The sequence below is a fragment of the Telopea speciosissima genome, chromosome 4, assembly GCF_018873765.1.
Source record: "Telopea speciosissima isolate NSW1024214 ecotype Mountain lineage chromosome 4, Tspe_v1, whole genome shotgun sequence".
In the NCBI taxonomy this organism is placed as follows: domain Eukaryota; kingdom Viridiplantae; phylum Streptophyta; class Magnoliopsida; order Proteales; family Proteaceae; genus Telopea; species Telopea speciosissima.
This window is the reverse complement of record NC_057919.1, coordinates 47,685,553-47,705,651: the sequence shown is the minus strand read 5'-3', so window position 1 is coordinate 47,705,651 and position 20,099 is coordinate 47,685,553. Positions and strand designations below refer to the sequence as shown.

The 20,099-nt window shown below is 40.2% G+C and overlaps 1 protein-coding gene across 1 annotated transcript in view; it reads left to right on the top strand.

The window, feature by feature from the left end:
* Positions 1-19,830, top strand: part of LOC122657771 (U3 small nucleolar RNA-associated protein 21 homolog) — a 29,178-nt gene extending 9,348 nt beyond the window's left edge. Inside the window, exons 3-8 of the mRNA XM_043852565.1 lie at positions 6,311-6,376; positions 6,855-6,897; positions 14,125-14,264; positions 14,449-14,661; positions 19,358-19,442; positions 19,532-19,830. Of these exons, the coding sequence (XP_043708500.1) occupies positions 6,371-6,376; positions 6,855-6,897; positions 14,125-14,264; positions 14,449-14,661; positions 19,358-19,442; positions 19,532-19,830 (786 nt within the window). The 5' untranslated portion in view covers positions 6,311-6,370. The remainder of the gene's footprint in view (positions 1-6,310; positions 6,377-6,854; positions 6,898-14,124; positions 14,265-14,448; positions 14,662-19,357; positions 19,443-19,531) is intronic.
* Positions 19,831-20,099: the final 269 nt, after the last annotated feature.

Genomic DNA, 20,099 nt, shown 5'->3' with positions numbered 1-20,099 from the left:
ACTCCATTTTTACAAGGCCTTTAACCCGAAACCCTAGATTTTCAACTTCATCCAAATCAATCCAAACCTACACCAATAGACTCATAAAAACCTGCACATTATTACCAAATAAAACCCTAGCTCAAACTCCTAGTCTTAACCCTAATTCTGCCCTATTTAGCTTAAGCTGTCCCAATCGGCCAGCCTTGTTAGGTGAACTCATTACCCTGGCTCCTAGTGGGATTACTCCTACCTAAGACTACATAACTATGACTATGATCTCCTGAATACCAAAGTTTGAAATCATCCAACACCTTAGGTTTGTTACCCTTCCATCCCGTCTCTTGGATACACGCAATATTAATCCTTCGTCTCCTCATAACCTCTACCAACTCCAATTTCTTACCCGTTAAAGATCCAATATTCTAGGGAGCTAATCTATTCCTATTTCATACGCTTTTTGGGCTGAAAAATATCCTCTCACTTGCCCTTGTCTACTAAACACCGCGTTTGGGCGACGGCACGCCGCTTAGCTTAGGGGGGGGGGACACCCAAGTAAAATGAGGACGAAAGACATGAGATCAAGAGAAAATAGATCAAAACACAAAGGAATCCATGCAAAAAGGTGATTGGCTGAATATAATAAAGTGCCGGCTGCCGACCTGACGCACCACTATAAAAAAATAAATGTAAATATTAGACAAGGAGAGGAGACACCAAATGCATAAAAAACACTCTCAATAGGTAAAATGAGGTGCATAAACAAACCGAGCAAGGCACAGAGATGAGAAAGTAGAGGATAAAACTAAACAAATAGTGATGATGAAGTAGACAAGTAAATCAAATTAACATCAATAAAGGGCTGTTGTGTAATTTCTACAGAAGCTGTCCTCATGTACAATAAAGAAGAATTTCTTCTTCTTCACGATCACAAACAGTGAGAGCAGCAGACCTGAATTGGTTTCAGGTGAGGGATGATCTGAAATTTCAGATGATGGTCCCTAATCCATGGGACTGTAGAATCAACTTAACGAACATTCAAATCTGCAACCTAAGAATTCGAAAAGAAAAATTACTGAAACATGTGGCGGAAGAGGTAGGACCTGATCTGAGTTTCGATTTGAAACTCTCTAGTTCATCAGGCTTTCAGACCGGAACTCTGCAGATTAGGACTGTAGAATCGATTTAACAAGGATTCAAATCTGCAAATTCCATGGGATTGTAGAATTGACTTAACATTCAAATCTGCAACCGAAGATTTAAAAAAATTTACTTAAACAGGTGATGGAAGAGGTAGGACCTGATCTGAGTTCCGATTTGAAGCTCTCTAGTCCAGCAGGCTTTCAGACCGGAACTCTGCAGCAGATTGGGTTGCCTTTAGGTAGCGAATGTATCCTCAAAGTTTCAGGCCAATCAATGAGGTATGGGGAGTCAACAGAGCTTAGTTCAGATTCTGTTTACGGTTAATACCAGAAAACAAAAACTGTAGAATAATAACAGTAAGAAGAGTAAGAATAAAGGTGGATATAGGGGTGTACCACACCTGAATCAATAGAGGAGATCAGAGGAGAGGGAACAGCAGATCAACAGCTGTTGGCATCGACACCGTAAAAAAAAATTTATTCAATAGTTATTCAAATCTGATTAATCAGTGGTCACATGCATGTATATAAAGAGGAAGAAAAGACTCCTAATCTTCCAATTTCCTAATTGTATCCTGAAACTGGAAGCAAAAGTGAACTCAACTCTATCTCCTATGATTCTAAATAGCAAGCATAATAAAAAAATAACTTTGAACTAAAAAAATAACCAATAAAAGAAAAAAAGTACCCTAAATATTCCTAAATAGACCTTAACCCTGGTTTGGACCTGGTTCGTCTTGGTCTGGGTTTCCAACTGGGTCAGGCTGGTCCGGCCATGCATGCGCAAGTGTGCAACTGCTTCAATTTCACATCGCAGATTCCCTGGTTAAAGGTTGCTACTACTAGTGTAATATATTTGAACCTTTAACTTTTAGTTATACATTGCTTGTATTTTCGTATTTAAGTCTTATATCTGCCTCTTTTTAATATGTAGCAGTGCTGATGTTTTCTAGATTCACCTTACTTTTTGGGTACATGATGCATCCAACTTTTTCTTCGCTGCCTTCACGTACTTGACATAACATGGTCTCATAGGTTACTCCTAAATGAATTGACTTTTGTGCAACAACTAATGTTGCTGATTGGTTTAAATCACCTGGGTCTAGACTTGGTCTGTTGATCAGATCAGGTCTAGACTTTGGGCTTGCAAGGCCCTCCCAAACCAGGTATAGTGAACAATACAGTCATAGACACCCAAGTATAGTGAACAATACATAAACACCCAAATCTTCCATGCCCCAACAATACAATACTGTGACTGTCTTGTGTCTACTGATATGAACTATGACATGCTGGATTGAGTCCACTCATGGTCCGATGGAGCCTATGTGCATTGTCCTCTCATGTCATGACAAATGCATGCCATGTCGTAGTGGGCGAGAAGAAACGAGAGTAGTCCTCCATAGCTGCCCTGTAAACTGTCTCATCTACATACTGTAGATAACTTATCCTACTGTATAGTTCACTGTAATGTGAAGAACCAGCTACTGTGTCACTTTCAAAAGATTGTTTTGCTTGCATGTAAGGATGGTAGGCTGGGTAGGAGAAGTTGTCGACAAAGGACGATCAAGTATGTCCCTGTGAGTGGGGCGTCATACTCAAAATTGGGAACGGTTGAGCAGATGCATGCTCCCCAACACCAGTGGAATGACCATATAGACTACTCTTAGAGGGGGCTTTCTCCGATAAAGGTTGGGGCACACCCCGTGCTCACTTCCTATACTGTCTCCTATATTCAGCCTTCCCAAAGTGCTAGACAAGCTATCAACATCCATAAAGTCAGCTTGCTCATCTGCATGGAACTGTCGACGAGGCCCTCTTGTGTAGCCTGCACGTCAGTTAGACGTGCACCGTAGTTCGTATCCTATGTGGCATGATCATACTGGCTCTCCTTAGAGAATCAAATTGGCTCTGGCTCTTGCGCCGCCTCTGCTTGGTCATGGTCATACTGATACTGCTCTTGAAGGCCACCATCACCATAACCACCCTCGTCACTGCCACTATCATCATCATCGTTTCCATTACCTCCATGAGTAGACGGTGCTGGTCTGTGAGTCTGACCATTTGAGGAAGTGGACCAGTCAGTGTCCTCATCATCATTATCCCTGCCAGGGGTGGAATTGAACGGTCGAGGTGGCTGTGAGTGTATCCGACCCTCTGTAGCCATGTGCTCATCTACATCAACATCCATTACACTGGCTATACGGGGGTCAGGCCTACCACCAACCGATCCGTCACCGGTTCACCTCTGTGTCTCTCACCCACTCCACCAAGGGATCCTCATCGTTTGACTCAATCTGGAAAATACTGGCGATCTCGATCTGGTTAGTGTAGTTCTCCATACCCATGCATGCATATGTGCTGCATCTTTAGCCTCATACTATAGTGTACATACACCAAGTCAGCGAAACATACTGAACCTAATCGGTTGCACCTCTTTGAGTGGATGAGCGAAAATGTACTCCAGTTTCTTTCACAGCCGGAGGCGGATTATGTTTGAGATAGGATCTTGATTGTTATCCTTAAATTTTTTGTTGAACCCCCATTCAACATCCTCCCTTAAAACAACTATGTAGGCACTATTATTTTTCCCCTATCCCTTGTATTTTTTTCATAATTAAAAATAATTTTCAGAATTTTTTTTCAATAGAATATTGGCCTAATACAAGAAAACCAAATATGGTACAGCATTTGAAGCCTCATATGCGCTTCAAAACATGATCAGGTCAGGAACGTAAATTTCTTTTATTTATCTAAACAAAACAGAATATTTTTCCTTATTTTCTTTATTTTTGAATTTTTAAATATTTATAATTTAGGAAATTAAAAAATATTTCTCCGGCAGAAAATAAATTCGGACACCACGAGGCAGTAGATCGGCCAATGGTGATTAAAATATATATAATTTAGCACCATCCAGTTTATATTAACCCTAATTTTTTCACATTTTTGTTGTAGGAAAGTCAATTTTTTTTGACCAGGAAAAAATATATGTATAAACAGAAAAACTTTTGACACCGTGGGATCGTAGATCGGCTTCTAGTGTCTGACATTAAAAGTTCCACCCCCATACAACAAGTATTTGTCATATTTTCTTTCAAAAAATAAATTTAGGGAAAAGGTAGTTTTCCTGAAGTAGTTGAACATAGCCAAATCTTCCCCTATAAGCAGCAATAATCTCTTTGTAGTGATGTGGCAACCTCCAGCAGTGTATTCCAGTATTATTGAGTGGTGATGTGGCAAAAAAACCGAGTTTCCAACACTTTTCCCCTTCTCCAGGTTGAAACCAACGAAACCACTGAGTTTTGGTCGAGATGTCAACTTTAATTCGCCAGACCATGTAGATTTATATAAGGCAGTGTATCGTTTCGGCGAGATGGTACAAACAATACTGAAATTTCAGTCGAATATACACTTCCAGGTTTCATATGGTGTTTCGTTTCTGGCCCTTCAAAACCCCCGAACCATGATCAGAGTCTATTTGGAATTAGGTTGACCTAAGGTCATCTTCTGAATCCACATATTAGATTTCCCAAGGGGCAGTCATCAGAATAATTATCACCTCCAATTCGCGGGCACCTCCAATTCCTCCAATTCCTCTAATAGGGGGGAGTGGACCCCACCTTGGGCAGTGTTTTCGGGCAGGGGTAAGGTGGTCATTTCCGCCCCCATGTGAGGAATTGGAGGAATTGGAGTGGGTAGCGAATTGGAGAGGATAACGATTCCAGTCATCAAGTCCTTATATTCTTTCAACAGCCAATCTGGTTTATTTTTGAGTTCTAGGTCTAAAGTGTCAATATCAGGTATCGTATCAGAATGGTGATTTTAAGAGATGTATCGTATCATATCGGAGAGACGCAAGATACGCTACATATGTGTGGAAATGCTTATGGTAGATGCAAAATAAAATTTTGAAGCATAAAACACTATAAATAAGTAACATGTAAAATATAACATGTATAAAAAGGAGAACAAAGTACGATAAGACAAGTGCATTCAATTGATTATATATAAAGGATGAGGTTTCTTACATGTACTATTACCAAACTTTTTTAGGTATCGTATCGTATCGGTACCTTAAAAATAAGATACGTACCGGTTAGTAAATTGGCGCATACGGAAGGATACTTAAAACCCTAGTTGAAGATCTTGAAATTAACTGAGATACAGTCAAGATAATGTAGTTTTTTTGGTATCCTGTAAATCTATTGCAGACTTTGTATATCAGAATTTTATCGACAACTAATGAAAGAAAAGATAAGGTAAAATTTGTATAACACTCTTGTGTTAATTGTCGGATTCTTGAAATTTCAAACTATAGATGGTCCACAAATTAATTCAGAAAATTAATACCAGCCTTTGCAATTTTCGTCAAAATTTAATAATAGTGAAATTTGTTGTCTATTTTGTCTTTCGTGAATGGTGTCATCTTAGGGCACGTTTGGGTACAATTCTAATTCTAAATTCTGCCAATTCTGGTCAATTATCAGAATTGCAATTCCAACTCTTATTCTCATAATTGAAGAATTGCATTGTATGCTCTTTGCCAAATTTGCCAATTCCAATTCTGGGAATAATTGTGTTTGGATGACTTCAAGATCTAATTGATAGTTGCATTACATCCATTATTCTAATTTTGATAATTACAATAGAAGCTATACCTAACATGAGAAACTATCAGGAAAAAATAAAATGGTAGGCAAATGCAAACCCTCATCCATGGACTTGCTTGGAACATCTCCTATATGCATCAGATATTAAAGAAAAAAAAAAGCTGGTAGAAGCCTGTTAATCTCATGGCATTTCCATCTAGTGAGAAGGAGCTTGATGATCTATGCAAAATCCTAACAAGTGAAATCGACGATGCCTGAAATACCTGAAATCCACAGCAAGCCCCAATCTGGTGTGTGTGTGAGGGAGAGAGAGAAGCCGCCTCCTCCTTTGCTTGGTCCTTTTTCCTTGCAAGTAAACGTGTACATAGAATGGACCATGTTAGTCATCACATTTTGTTCTTTTATCTTATTTTTATTTTTCTTTATTTTCAGTGGATGGAAGTCTGCTTATCTTACCTCCCATCCCTGGGTGTGAAAAAGAAAATTTTATTCTGCATTCATGTATTACTGGATAAGTTTTTGGATATTTTTTTAATACGTTCTTTTATCTTTTGAATCTGGGCTCTGGGTGACCAGGATCAACAAAGTAGAGAGCTTTCTCAACGACATATCTCTAAAAGGGCAAGGAAACTTAGGATGAAGGTACAAGAGGAACAAGTTTTCTGATTTCACTTTTGTGCATATAGCTTTCCTAAAGTGTATGCACCATATACTATACTGTTACTTTTTTCTTTTTATGTCATTATATCGTAAAGGATCGTTGGATTGCTCCACTATTACCGTCTGTTGTGGTAAAACCTGACTAGATGATCTTATTAACACAACTGTGGATTCTTTTTCTGGACCATTTTTTTATTATTTATCTCTTGGAATAGGATGGACTAGATATTACGATCATACAACATGTTTGTACCTATACAGGAATGCAAGACTCCTTGATGATCAATTCCTTGGCAAATGCCAGCTTCTTAAAAATTCCCTTACAGTTCGCTGAACCATTTCACTTTTTCGGTTTTTCCATTGTTCTGTTCTCCAAATAATGCAGTTAATGATAAGCAAAATTGTTAACATACTGGAAAATTTTTTTTGAGGGGTAACCGTGGAAACTTTTTTGTTCCAGGTGGATGAAATAAAATTGAAGCCTGTTGTTGCATTTGATTGTGGTAAGTGTCTCCCTCTCTAAGCCTGCTCTTTCCATGTATTTACAGGTTTGCATAGAAGTTAAAAAAGGGGAAAACTTCTGATTTATTTGGAATATTTGTCCTTTTCTAGTTTGTGTCTCGCACTAAATTTTGTTTCTTGGTCATGGTATTTATTTCTTTATATTGAAGGTACATGGTCAAAAAGATAAAGCTTTCATGCAATGAGATGCATTATAATTTAACCAGAGTTCAGTTCTTGCAAATCTTATAAACAAGGAATCTCCCCATGACTCTTTTTTATGGGGTTTTCCCCTTCACAAATCAATAAATGATTATTATTATTTGATGTAGATAAGTCACTTGGGGCTTATTTTAGTGGAAATAAGCTTTGGGTTGGGTCATATATGTATTGGGACTTTGATCCCATGGGTTTACTTTGTAATTGGCTTATTTAGTGACCCTAAAATATGGGTAGAAAGTAGGAAAACGGGATTTAGTTCATTAGTTTAGTTAGAGTCCTATTTTGAGTCTGTTTCTTTAGTATCTCACTTTCCTAGTCAATTTAGGTTTACCTTATTAGTTAAGGATAGGGTTAGGCCTTTCCTTTTGTGTCTAAGTCTATTTTTGAGTCTTCTATATAAGTTTGTAAGGGAGGCCAGCATTGGTCACGAATTTGATTAATGAAATATTGGCTTTAGCCTTTGTGAAAATCCTAAGATTGGTTGGGTGAGATGCCCTGGCTGAGATAGCCATTCCCTTACCCAACACCGTTCCATCGATCTCCATTCAAGTTTCATTCAAGCTCCAGTTCTGCCCTAGCTGATCCCTTGAAGAAAAATATTCAGTTGCTGGAAATTCTTTGGAAGGTTCAAGATATTTTCAAACAACAGGATGTTTGAAATTGAAATTCTGCAATTATTCTTCTTCCCTTCTAGAAGGTCCACATGCAAGGTGATTTTCGCGAGAATTCTGACCAGACAAATCTAACCGTTAGAACCTGCTGAAATTTTGATTGAATCTTCCTCAAACCCTAAGAGAGACTTGGTTCAAATTTCATACCGTCCACCCAGCCAATTTTCTGTAATTACCCTTTTACCCCTCAATTCTATTTCTACTAGGATTCCTCAATAACTTCAGGTTTAGTCAGCTGATTTAACTATAACTTTGCATCTCAAAAAGTAAGATAGTCATTAAAGAGAAAGGATTTTTTTCAAGTAATGATTAATAATTCTCGTCTCTCTCGCTGACAGAAAAAGTTGTCGGAAAATATCGATGGCACTCCGGCTTCCTACTTGACCTTCTTCTCTAGCAACCTGTCTCCTTCGGTAACTTGACTTTCTCACCCCTGTCGGAAGCATGCCTTCCCCTTCACCCCCTCCAATCCCTAACCCTCCTCCACCAATCCCTGACCCCCCCCCTCTGATTCAGACATTCCTCCCTCTGTCCCTGCTCCAAGTTGGACTTCCTTCTTCTCTTCGCCTCTCGCCTCCTCCCCTGCGAATGAAGGTCTTTCCCTTCATTTCGTTGATCCCTTAGTGGTTGGTTCTTCTAAAATTGCTTGCTACTCCACTGGTGTTCTGGACGATGAAGCAAAGATCTGGGAATCACATTTAGTGGGTCACTTCCTCGACTCCAGACCTGCTTTCCACATTGTTAAATCTTCTTTTACTCGGCAATGGAAAGCTCTCGGCAACCTCGACATCTACCCCCTGGACAATGGAGTTTTCATTTTCAAATTCTCTGACGACTCTGATAAGATCCATGTGCTTGAAGGTGGTCCTTGGCATGTCGGCAAGAAGCCTATCTTCCTTCGACAGTGGCATCGACACTTGCAGCTCCGCCGCGTCGACCTCTCCTCCATCCCTCTTTGGGTTTCGCTTCCAGGCCTTCCCCTTCACTTCTGGTGTACGGATGGTCTTAGTGCAGTGGGCTCAGTCCTAGGAAAACCGATGTTCTTTGACATGCGCACCATGAGAAAATTGCGCCTCGCGTATGCTTGAATCTACGTCGAAGTTTCAGCAGAAGACCCCCTTCCATCCTTCATCACCTTGAATGATGGTGATGACCATTCCTTTGAACAGGAAGTCCATGACGAGTGGAAGCCTCGCCACTGCTTGTTCTGCAAGAAGTTTGGACACAATTCACCTATTTGTGCTCCTCCTGAAGCCTCTCGTCCACCTGAGGTCCATGTGCAAAGATCTAAACCCACCCTCCCCTTGGATTTTCGCCATTCCAGAGGGCGCACTTGTTCGAGAGCTCGCCGTCGGCACCGGAATGCCCCTGTAGCCAGACAAGACAGCATTCTTGGCTCCCACCCTTTATCCATTGGGCAAAACCGATTTGCTGCCTTAACTGACGACTCCCCTACGGAACCTGTCGCTTGCTTCGAAGCGGATCATTGATTCTGCTGCCCATCGAAGCGGCTCTCGTATGTCGAGGTTGACACCCGACCGTCATGCTGCGAAGTTGCTTGCCTTGTCTCTCTGAGTTGACCCCTTGGTGGCTATGGAAGAACCTTTGCCGCTGCGATCAAGCCTTCGATCTGCGAGAGATCTCCCTCTCCTTTTGTCCCCCTGCTCCTCTTCTTTACTCTCCTCCCCGATACTTCCCCTTTTGTTGATAACGCAGCTTCTTCCGTTGTGGGCCACCCCCCCCCCTTTTGACTATTCCACCCTCCCCATCTCTTATTAGTTAAATCCCCCTTTTACCCTCACCTAAGACTGGTAAATCCAAAAAGAAAGACAAGAGCCAGAAGGAAAAAAAGAAAAAAAAAAAAGAAGAAAGCCTCGTCAGATTCCTCTGGGCCCCACCCCACCTTGTCACCCAACAACTCTCTTAACCCAACCGGGTCGGGTTCTCGCCTCTCTGATCTGGTCTCTCTTTGCCCTGTTTCTCCTTCGTCCTTACCCGGTTCTCCTCCTCTCAATACCCCTTCAGCTTCTATGGCCCCTCCAACCTCTGCTGCTTTCCCACTGGCACCGAAGCCCCTCTGCTTCTCGTAGTGCCAGCATTATGTCCCGGCTTCTAGGGACTGAGTTGCAATCCTCTAAGCTCTCCCAATGAATCTTGGCATCGTGTGGAATACTCGGGGTCTTAATTCCCCTTGTAAACATGCTGCTGTTCGTTCCCTTCTTCGGCATCATCAAGCCACTTTCTGCTGCTTGCTTGAAACTCATGTCAAAGAACCAAACTCCTCGAGGATTTGCTCCTCCATTGCTCCTGGCTGGTCCTTCTTATCGAATTTTGCCCATCACCCTGATGGTCGTATATGGGTGTTATGGGACCCCTCAAAAATCAAAATATCAATGCTGTCCTCCTCAGACCAATTTATCCATTTAAACTTCTCAGACTGCCTTAACCAATTTTCCTTCTTTTTCACTGTCATGTATGCTTTCAATTGTCCCATTCTGAGGCAAGCTCTTTGGTCTGATCTCCGCAACCTTGCTGGTCCCATTGGCTCTTTACTTTGGGGTATTGGTGGTGATTTTAATGTAATCAGATTTGGGTTTGAAAAACAGGGAGGACACCATTTGGACCCTCAACCTATTTCTGATTTCAATGATTGCATTGAGGATTTGGGCCTTGATGATCTCAGGTGGACAGGTCTCCCCTTTACCTGGAGCAACAAAAGGGTTGGTACTTCCAGAATTGACTGTAAACTGGATCGGATCTTGGTGAATGAAACTTGGCTGTCCTCCTTCCCTTCTTCCTTTGCCAATTTTGACACTCCAGGGATATCTGATCACAGCCCCATCCTCTTGTCCATTCAACCTTATAACTCCTTTGGTCCAAAGCCCTTTAAATATTTTGACATGTGGTCCTCTCACCCCACCTTACTGACCACTGTGAAGGATGCTTGGGATGTGCCTGTCCAAGCTTTCTCCTCCCCTCTCCTAGCTTTGGCAAGGAAGCTTAGGAATGTGAAATCTGCCCTCAAAATTTGGAATACCAGTATCTTCGGAAATGTCTCTCAAAATGTGCAGGAATGTAAAGACAAGCTTGTTAACATCCAGCTTCAAATTCAAAGGGACAACCTCAATAGCCAATTAGCTGCTGATGAAAAAGCTGTTGGTCTTGAACTAGCCATGCTCCTCAATCAAGAAGAAAATTTCCTGAAACAAAAGTCCAGGATCAAGTGGCTGGATTTAGGGGATTCTAACTCAGCCTACTTCCATCGCTCCTTGAAGTCCAGAATCAACTACAACTCCATTCTTCAGTTGCATGCTCCGGATGGTTCTCCAATAACAAATGTGAAAGACATCAAAGACATGGCAGTGAATTACTTCATGAATCTCTTCTCGGATCATTCGGATGAGGCTGATCTATTCCCTGATAATGTGATCAACAAGTTCATCCCCGATGATCTCATTCAGTCTTTCAATGCGATTCCCAATGAAGATGAAATTATTGCCGCTGTCCATTCCACTAAGCTGAATCGGGCTCCTGGACCTGATGGTTTTAGCGTGGGCTTCTTTTTAGCAGCTTGGGACATCATAAAGGAGGATCTCATCAAAGCCATTAGAAGCTTCTTTTTCAACCCCAACCGGATCTCTGAGGTGAATCATACCTTTCTGTGCCTCATTCCTAAGAAGGAGGGTGATTCTGTGATGACAGACTTCAGGCCCATCTCCCTTTGCAATCTCATCTACAAGTTCATAGCTAAAATCCTTGCTTTGAGGCTCAAGAAAGTGGTGGATCTGCTTGTCAGTCAGAATCAGTTTGCCTTCATTCCTGGTAGAAGCATTTCTGATAATATCCTCCTTTGAAATGAGATTGTCCGAGGTTTTGAAAGAAAAAATCACTCTCCTGCTGCTCTTATGAAGATCGATATCCATAAAACTTTTGACTCTCTCAGATGGGATTTTATTGCAAATGTCTTGATCAAGATGAGGTTCCCTATGGTTTTCATCCATTGGATTCACTGCTGCATTTCCACCCCCAGGTTCTCTGTGCTTGTTAATGGCAGCCCAATTGGCTACTTTGCCTCTACTGTTGGTGTGCGCCAAGGATGCCCCTTATCCCCATACCTCTTCACCTTAGCTTTAGAATTTCTATCCAGGGAAATCCAATTATGCACGGACCAGCATCTCATCTCCACTATACCCAAATGCAAAGCCCTCAAGCTCTCTCACCTGGCTTTCGCTGATGATCTCATGATCTTCTCCAAGGCCTCCATAGCCTCCTTTGAGTCCATCATGAACTGTTTGCAGCACTTTCAAGACTTATCGGGGCTTCATATCAACCCCACCAAGTCTCTTCTCTTCCTTGCTGGAGTTCCTGATGAGGTAAAAGAAGGTCTGAAGAATATTTGTGGTTTCAGTATTGGTCAGCTTCCTGTGAAATATCTGGGCCTACCTTTGATCCCGGCGAGACTTTCGGCGCATCACTGCACTCCTATGTTGGATCTTATAAGGAAACGGCTTCAACTATGGAAGGGCAAACTTCTTTCTTATGCGGGTCGTCTGGTGCTTGTCAAGTCTGTCCTCCAAGCCTCCTACATTTATTGGTCAGGTATCTATGGGCTGCCTCATTCCATCATCAAGTCTCTGGAATCACTCATGTCTTCTTTTCTTTGGAAAGGCTCTGATGTTACCAGATTCCTTCGGCCTATTAGTTGGGACTCTGTGTGTCATCCTTTCGTGGAAGGAGGGTTGGGTATCAGAAGGATAAAGGATGTGAAGCAAGCCGGCATTATCAAATTGTTGTGGAAGATTGTGTCCAAGGCAAAAAGTATTTGGGTAGAGTGGATATATTCAAGCCTTCTTCGTTCTGACTCTATCTGGACTGTCCATTTATCTTCTGATGCTTCTTGGACCTGGCGCAAAATTATGGATGTCCGACCCTTGGTTCTTGGTTCTATCCAAACTCACATTGGTAATGGGAACTCCACTCAGCTTTGGTTAGATCACTGGCATGTCTATGGTTCTGGGCTGCCTAGAAATGCCTTGGTGGCTGATATTCTTAATGCCGACGGATGGGACCCCCTTGATTCATCTACTCCAGCTCTAACCCCTATCTGGAACTTATTGCCCTCTATTTCCAGAAGACCCTTCATAAGGGATGACTGTGTTTCTTGGCTGCCTAGTTCCTTGGGTAAGTTCAGCTCCAAATCTGCTTGGGATCTTGTTAGAACTCGGCTCTCGCTCGTTCCTTGGAGGAAGCTCGTCTGGTTCAAGCATCACATCCCTAGGCACAGCTTCACGACTTGGAGAGTCTTCTCCAACTGCCTCCCAACGCAAGCTTTCCTCAGACATCACCACATTATGGTTTCTCCCAATTGTGACCTATGTTGGAATGCGATTGAAGATTCGAACCATCTCTTCTTTGAGTGCCCCTTCTCCCGCTCTATCTGGAAAGGGATCCTCTCCAAATGCTGGCCAAGAAATAGGAGGATTCTCCCTTTTGATCATGAATGGATTTGGGTTGACATGACCTTTGGTGGTTCTACTCTTTGAGACATGATTGGGAAGATGGCTTTCTCAGCTTCCATTAGCCACATTTGGATGGAGCGCAATCTTTGGAAATGGACCTCCAAATCCAGATCTGCTAATCAGATTTGGGAGTCCATCTCTTTTGAAATCAAATCTAAGCTTAGTTTGGTTGCTCCTACTTCTTGTATTGACACCCCAAGGAACAGACTAATTGTTGTTTCCTGGGGTCTTTCTTCTCTCTCCCTTATCCCAGCTGGCTCCCCTGTTTGAGCTTCTGCTGCTGGTTCTTGTTTACCTCCCTCCTTTTTGAGGGCTGCTTCTTTTTTGTAATGAAATTTTTATTCACCCAAAAAAAAACTTCGCATCTCTTCTCTCCCATATAATCCACACTCTCCTAATTTAACCCTAACATCTAACCCTAGGTCTTATCAAACCCTAATTTTGCAATTTTCACATATTTGACCTAGCCGAATTACCCATTCAAGACAGATCCTGGTTATTGGCTTCTAGTTGTTCTTCTACCAATCTAGAATTACATTATTTTTATTATTATTAAACAATAGTAAATTGCATGTGTCAATCTTTAGGCTGTTTTTTTTTTCTTTATTCTTTTGTAAATGGTTTCAAGGTCTTTTAGGTCATAAAAGTTGCAAGACTCAGCTAGATATCATGACATACTGACATTGTGAAACAGATAAGCTAGTGGTAGTGAATGCTACCGTCATATTCAGTAAAAGCATTTGTACATTTAATATGAAGAATGCCCTTACTTGTTCTGTTCATTTTTTTTTCTCTTGTATATAAAAACCAATTTTAGCTGAGATCCGTGAACGTGATTGGTGCAATGTTGTAACTTGCCATATGGATACTCCACGGGCATATGTGTGGAGGCTTCAGAACTTTGTCCTTGGTGAGCACATCCTAACACCATGCTCGGACAATCAAACACCCATTAAGGTATGCTTCTCATTTCTTTTTCACAGTATTGTATTTTGTAATTTCATTTAATTACTTAGGCATATTGTGTGTCGAATTGATGTGCAACGAGCTTCCAATGTATGGTATTGCCCTGTAGATCCTCTTTCCATTTGTTTTTTCGCTAAATCTCTAGAGTTCATGAGAACTCTTTCTCATGTGGCAGACTTGTGCAATCAGTGCTTGTGGTAATTTTGCTGTTCTGGGGACGGAAGGTGGTTGGATTGAGAGATTTAATCTCCAATCCGGAATCAGCCGAGGCAGCTACATAGACATTAATGAAAGAAGCAGTGGTGCCCATGACAGTGAAGTGGTTGGAGTTGCTTGTGATGCTACAAATACCCTCATGATGAGTGCTGGATATCGTGGAGATGTAAAGGTTTGTATTCTAGATGTCATTGACAAAACTTAAAACTGAGGTCACAAAAGTGTTGTACAGGAAGATACAAGTGCAATTTATCTTTGGCTCAATGTGACCGAGTTAAAACAGAAAAAGAGAAATAAAGAAGCAAATGAAGTAGATGTGTACAGACAGACATAATAAGGGAAGGAAGTAGCACAACAGCTGTTGTGTTGGTCCTCACATAAAGCCTGCTCATTGTGTAAAATTTCATTGCAGACAAAGTCCTCCATGTAGCCAAAAAAAAAAAGAGTGATTTTGAAAGTGAGGTTCTAATCAGCTAAACATGTAAATAAAGGGGGAAAAAGCTCAACACAAAGTGGGCTAACTAATTGAGTTAGACCATCAAATTAAAGAGGCTAATCTAGAAGACCACTTATGTAATTGTAAATTTTGTTACATTATCCTCCACAAAGCTCGAAATTAGTGGGTCATTGTGCCAAACGTGTAACAATGATCTTTCCTATAAATAATAAATAAATGTACAAAAAGTGTAAAATTTAAATGCATCTGTTGACACTTTTTTTCTCTTGATTTGTGACATAATATTTATTAAGAGTATACGGGTAAATTATGTGAGCAATAGCTGATTCTCCAAAAGATGCTTTGGAGTCCAAAATAGTTTAATGACTTAATGATTGATCTGCATATCTATCCAAAAAAAAAAAAAAAAACGGATTAATAATTTTTTAAACATGGGATTAGAAAAAGAAAAGACCAAAAGAAAAAGAAAAAAGTGTAAAAATATGTCCCAAACTCACACTCAAACCTTCCTATATGAAAATTTAATTCATAGAGAAAAGGGTTGTTCCATGGGAACCTGGCTACACTAAAGCAACAATTCGAAAATTGTTAAAAAGTTGGAAAAAGAATGTGGACCTCTTCACCTTTAAAAGAAGGAAACCCTAAAAAATTATTAATAAGTATTTAACAGAATGTGTAACTGTTAGCAAAACCGAGAATGAGAGAATTAGAGAATGGCTAGAATAATTTCATTGATAGGTAAGCCCTCTATTTATAATGGAGGGACAATTACAAAGGGGACAGAAATACCCCTAAACTAGCTGACTCTATAAGAGCAGCAGTCTATACCTAATGAATAACAATTAAACTACCCTAAAAGGACCAGAATACCCCCACGGTATTCTGGATTACATATTCCAATACTCCCTCTCAAACTGGATTATACATATACTATAAAAAGCTCCAGCTTGAACTAATAAGAAAAAATAAAAAATGCTAACATTCCGACATTCTAACACTCCCCCTCAAGCTGGCGCATATAAGGCACTAATGCCCAACTTGAACAAAATGGGAAGAAACAGAGTTGCAATAGAGTCCAGCTTGACAGATGAATGAAGCTCCAAAATAAACCTTTAAGAACTTGAAAATAATTGATCTTCAAAACCTGGACAAACATGATCAGCAAACCAGGACTGGAATTTCTTCCAAAAAAGGCAGCTTTCAACGATCTTCAATAGCTATCCAGTGATGAATCTCAGATTGTCATAGTGACATAAAATCTTGAAGTTAAATAACTAGGGCAACAAGCAGCAGAATAAACTGAATCAGGCAACTGAAAAAACTGAATCAACCCAACTCTAAATCCACAAATAGGCAACAACCAAATATCTTCAATACTTCAATCTCCCCCTTACGACAAGTTCAACCCAATAACTGAAGATACCCAATGGCAATGGTGGAAAAAAACTGATTTTCTATGTTTTGCACACATGTTCCTACAAGTTTTGCTTTCTGCAATGTCTGCAAGTATTGTATATAATCTCCCCCTCACGTGTAGTAGTACACGTGGACAAATAACGAAGATGATGTAAGGGACAATGCAAAAGTATAATCTTCTAGAATTCTCCAAAGGTGCTATGGGTAATGGAAAAAGGGATGGCAAATTAGAAGTTACCAGAAATTCACAAGGTTGGTATGGGTAAATGCTAAATGTACGGGGTATGGGAATTGAAGAAGCAGTGGGATAAAGAGTCATGGAGCAAGGCAGCACATCAATCTTCAACCTTCATCAATCGATCAAACTAACTTCTGAGATGGAAACTCCTGCAGAGCAGAATCGAACACGAAACTCCAATATTCAGATTTGATTTAAAGAAGGAAAAACAAATCTGATTTGGAATAATGGAAAGGCTCCAATCTTTAAAAACTTGATCGATCTTCACACAAGAAAGTACTAGTGTCCAAAAAAAGCTCCAATCCCATACGCTGAATAGAATTGATGAAGATATCTGTAGAAAAGCTTCACACAACTGAGTAGGTTCATAGTCGCAACCAATAACCATGGAACAATTGTTGTAATCCCAAATAGAAACTGATCTCCTAGGTAGTAGATTCGATTCTTCAATAAGGTGAAAGAACTTCGATGTCCAATATTAGGCGGACAGTCTCAAGACTAGGGCAGCAGTAGTCCTCATGAAGGTAGCATTAACATGTTAACCAGTCATGCTTACAGAAGCCAATCAACAAAACCAGCAAGGGATGAATTAAGGCTCAATAGAACCAGCAAGTAGTAGATAATAACTTAGTAGATCCAATAGGAATTGATGCAGCCAGCCACATAGGAACCAGAAAAAAATATAGGTTGATAGTTGGATTGATGAAACCTGAACTTTTAAAAAAAAAATACTCCAAGAATGAAGCTGATATTTGAGTTGAATACTCCTCTGATGTTGATAAAACTCCCCTCAAAAAATCTGCAAGAGAGGACATCCCTAACCCTAAGATCGATTATAGTCAGGTTTTTTACAAACCCTAAAAGGTGAGATCGATTGTAGGGAAGGGGGCTTCAAAAAATTGATGATGACTTGTCAAAGATTGATGTTATCTTGGAATAGATGCTGTCCTCAGCTACTTGAATGGATCTCCAATACAAATAACCAATCTCTATTTGTGATTGAGACTTGATCTTCAAGAGGGAAAAACACCAAAAAATTGCATAAAAAAATAGGGCAGCAGCTATCACATGAAATAGAACTTCTTCAAGCCATGTATTGATGAAGTAAATTGTCCTTCCTGATGGTAGAAACATCTCCAAAAAACTCCAGCAGTAGTAACCCTAACCCAAAAATCGATTTGTGTCAGGGTTTTTGTAAAACCCTGAAAATAAGGATCGATTAGGGTAGGGGTCTTCAAACACTTGGAAAGCGGCTAATATTGAGGTCGAGTGGTCCTTATAGTAGTGGAGAATCACCCCTCAAAAATCAGCAACAACTGAAAAGAGGAACCCTAAAATCGATTGGAGTCAGGGTTTTGAAAAACCCTGAAAAGGTGAGAGGGGAGTAGATGGAAGAAGGTAGATAGGTGCTGGGAATGGTTGCATAGGAAGCTCCAACAATGGAGGATCAGCCTTCATGAGTGAGAGGAATCTGATCTTCAAAAATTTCTGAAAATCTCCAATATCGCAGGTATGGTTCTAGCAGTATCGATTAGAAATTTTGGTTATAAAAAATGGTAAATTGGGAGGAGGGCAGCAATTAAATCATTGGATTACCTCATTAGTGCTGCCCTCTTAAAAGGATGAGAACCAAAAAAACAGAAGGAGGAGAAGCCGAGAGAGAGAGAAAGGAGGGAGAAAGTGAAACGATGGTTTGGGGGCTGTTCTGTAACCCTAGATCAGATTAGGAGGCTCTGATATCATGTTAGCAGAACCGTGAATGAGAGAATTAGAGAATGGCTAGAATAATTTCTTGGATAGGTAAGCCCTCTATTTATAATAGAGGGAAAATTACGAAGGGGACAGAAATACCCCTAACTAGCTGACTCTATAAGAGCAGCAGTCTATACCTAATGAATAACAATTAAACTACCCCAAAAGGACCAGAATACCCTGGGGGTATTCTGGATTACATATTCCAACAGTAACCTTCACCTTTAAAAGAAGGAAAACCCCTATCCCAAATTTTCAAAAAAGTATTTAAAATCTAGGGAATAGATAGAGAGACCTAACGGTTAATAAGTTATGCTATTGCAGCCATCAGGTTGCTGGTTCGAAACATGGAAACAGTCTCTCCACAAAGCATGGGGGTAAGTCTTAGTACATTTGCTCCTCCCAGACCCTGCTGTAGTGCGAGCCTCGTGTACTGGGACGCTCTACATAGAGGGACCTAAACATTAAAAAAATTATTAAAAAGTAAGGGAATAGGTCACTGGATGATACAGCTTTTTGTAAATTATTATTTGCTTTATTCAATATATAATGTTGTCATGTCTTCTTTCTTTTTTATCAATGTTGGAAATATCTGTTATTACACAAAATGACGAGGTTAATACTTATTACAAAGGACAAGCAGAAACCTAAGAATAAGAAAAAAGGAGCAAGATATTCAAAAATAATCTATAACAAATGATTAACCAGAAATGGTGGCCAGCACAACAACTCTCTAATTGGTACAAGCTAGCAGAATCCCCAATCTATGACATTATTACACTAACTTAAAAAAGAAAATGAGGGGGGAGTGGATAACATGGACAGTCCATTGCCTGTATACTTCTAGAATATGGTGATTGTCCCTTCCTGGTCATATGTTTTGGGAGAACCTACTGTAGTGTCCCAACACTCATTGGTGGTGTTTAAATAGTCTCTCAGAATGAAACAAATTCTAATCAGTTGGGTTCTGCTTGAAAGTTCATCATTCATTGGGTCCCTGTGCAGATCTGGGATTTCAAGGGGCGTGATTTGAAATCCAGATTGGAAGTTGGTTGCTCTGTGGTCAAGTTAGTTTATCATCGATCCAATGGTAATTTGTTTATGTTGTTTCATTATCTTTTACAAATTACATACTTTTGGAGCATATTATGATTATATGGTATTCTACGTGATTTTTAGGGCTTTTGGCAACTGTAGCCGATGATATGGTTCTCCGTGTGTTTGACATTGTTGCCTTAAGAATTGTCCGTAAATTTGAAGGCCATACAGATCGAATTACTGATTTGTGTTTCAGTGAGGATGGGAAATGGCTTTTGTCATCCAGTATGGATGGAAGTCTTAGAATTTGGGATGTTATCCTCGCAAGACAGATTGATGCAGTACAAGTGGATGTGGCTATCACGGCATTGTCCCTGTCACCCAATATGGATGTTTTGGCCACTTCTCATGTTGATCAAAATGGTGTCTTTCTGTGGTAAGGCCCCAGTTAGACTTTCTGTTATTTACTTTATTTGCATCAATCATTTTACTGCCACCTTGTTTTTCCACTCCATGTCTCATGAGCTTTTGTAAATTCAAGTGTTTAGTTAGCTTAGGCTTAAACGGAAGAGCTCAAGGTCATGAATGTATCATTCTTTTGGTTTCAAATAAAGCTTTTTTCTTTTGTTTTAATTTTTAAAAGAATACCTATAAAAATATTATTATGATAGACAACCTAAGGCTGGGGCAATAAAGTAATACAATAGAC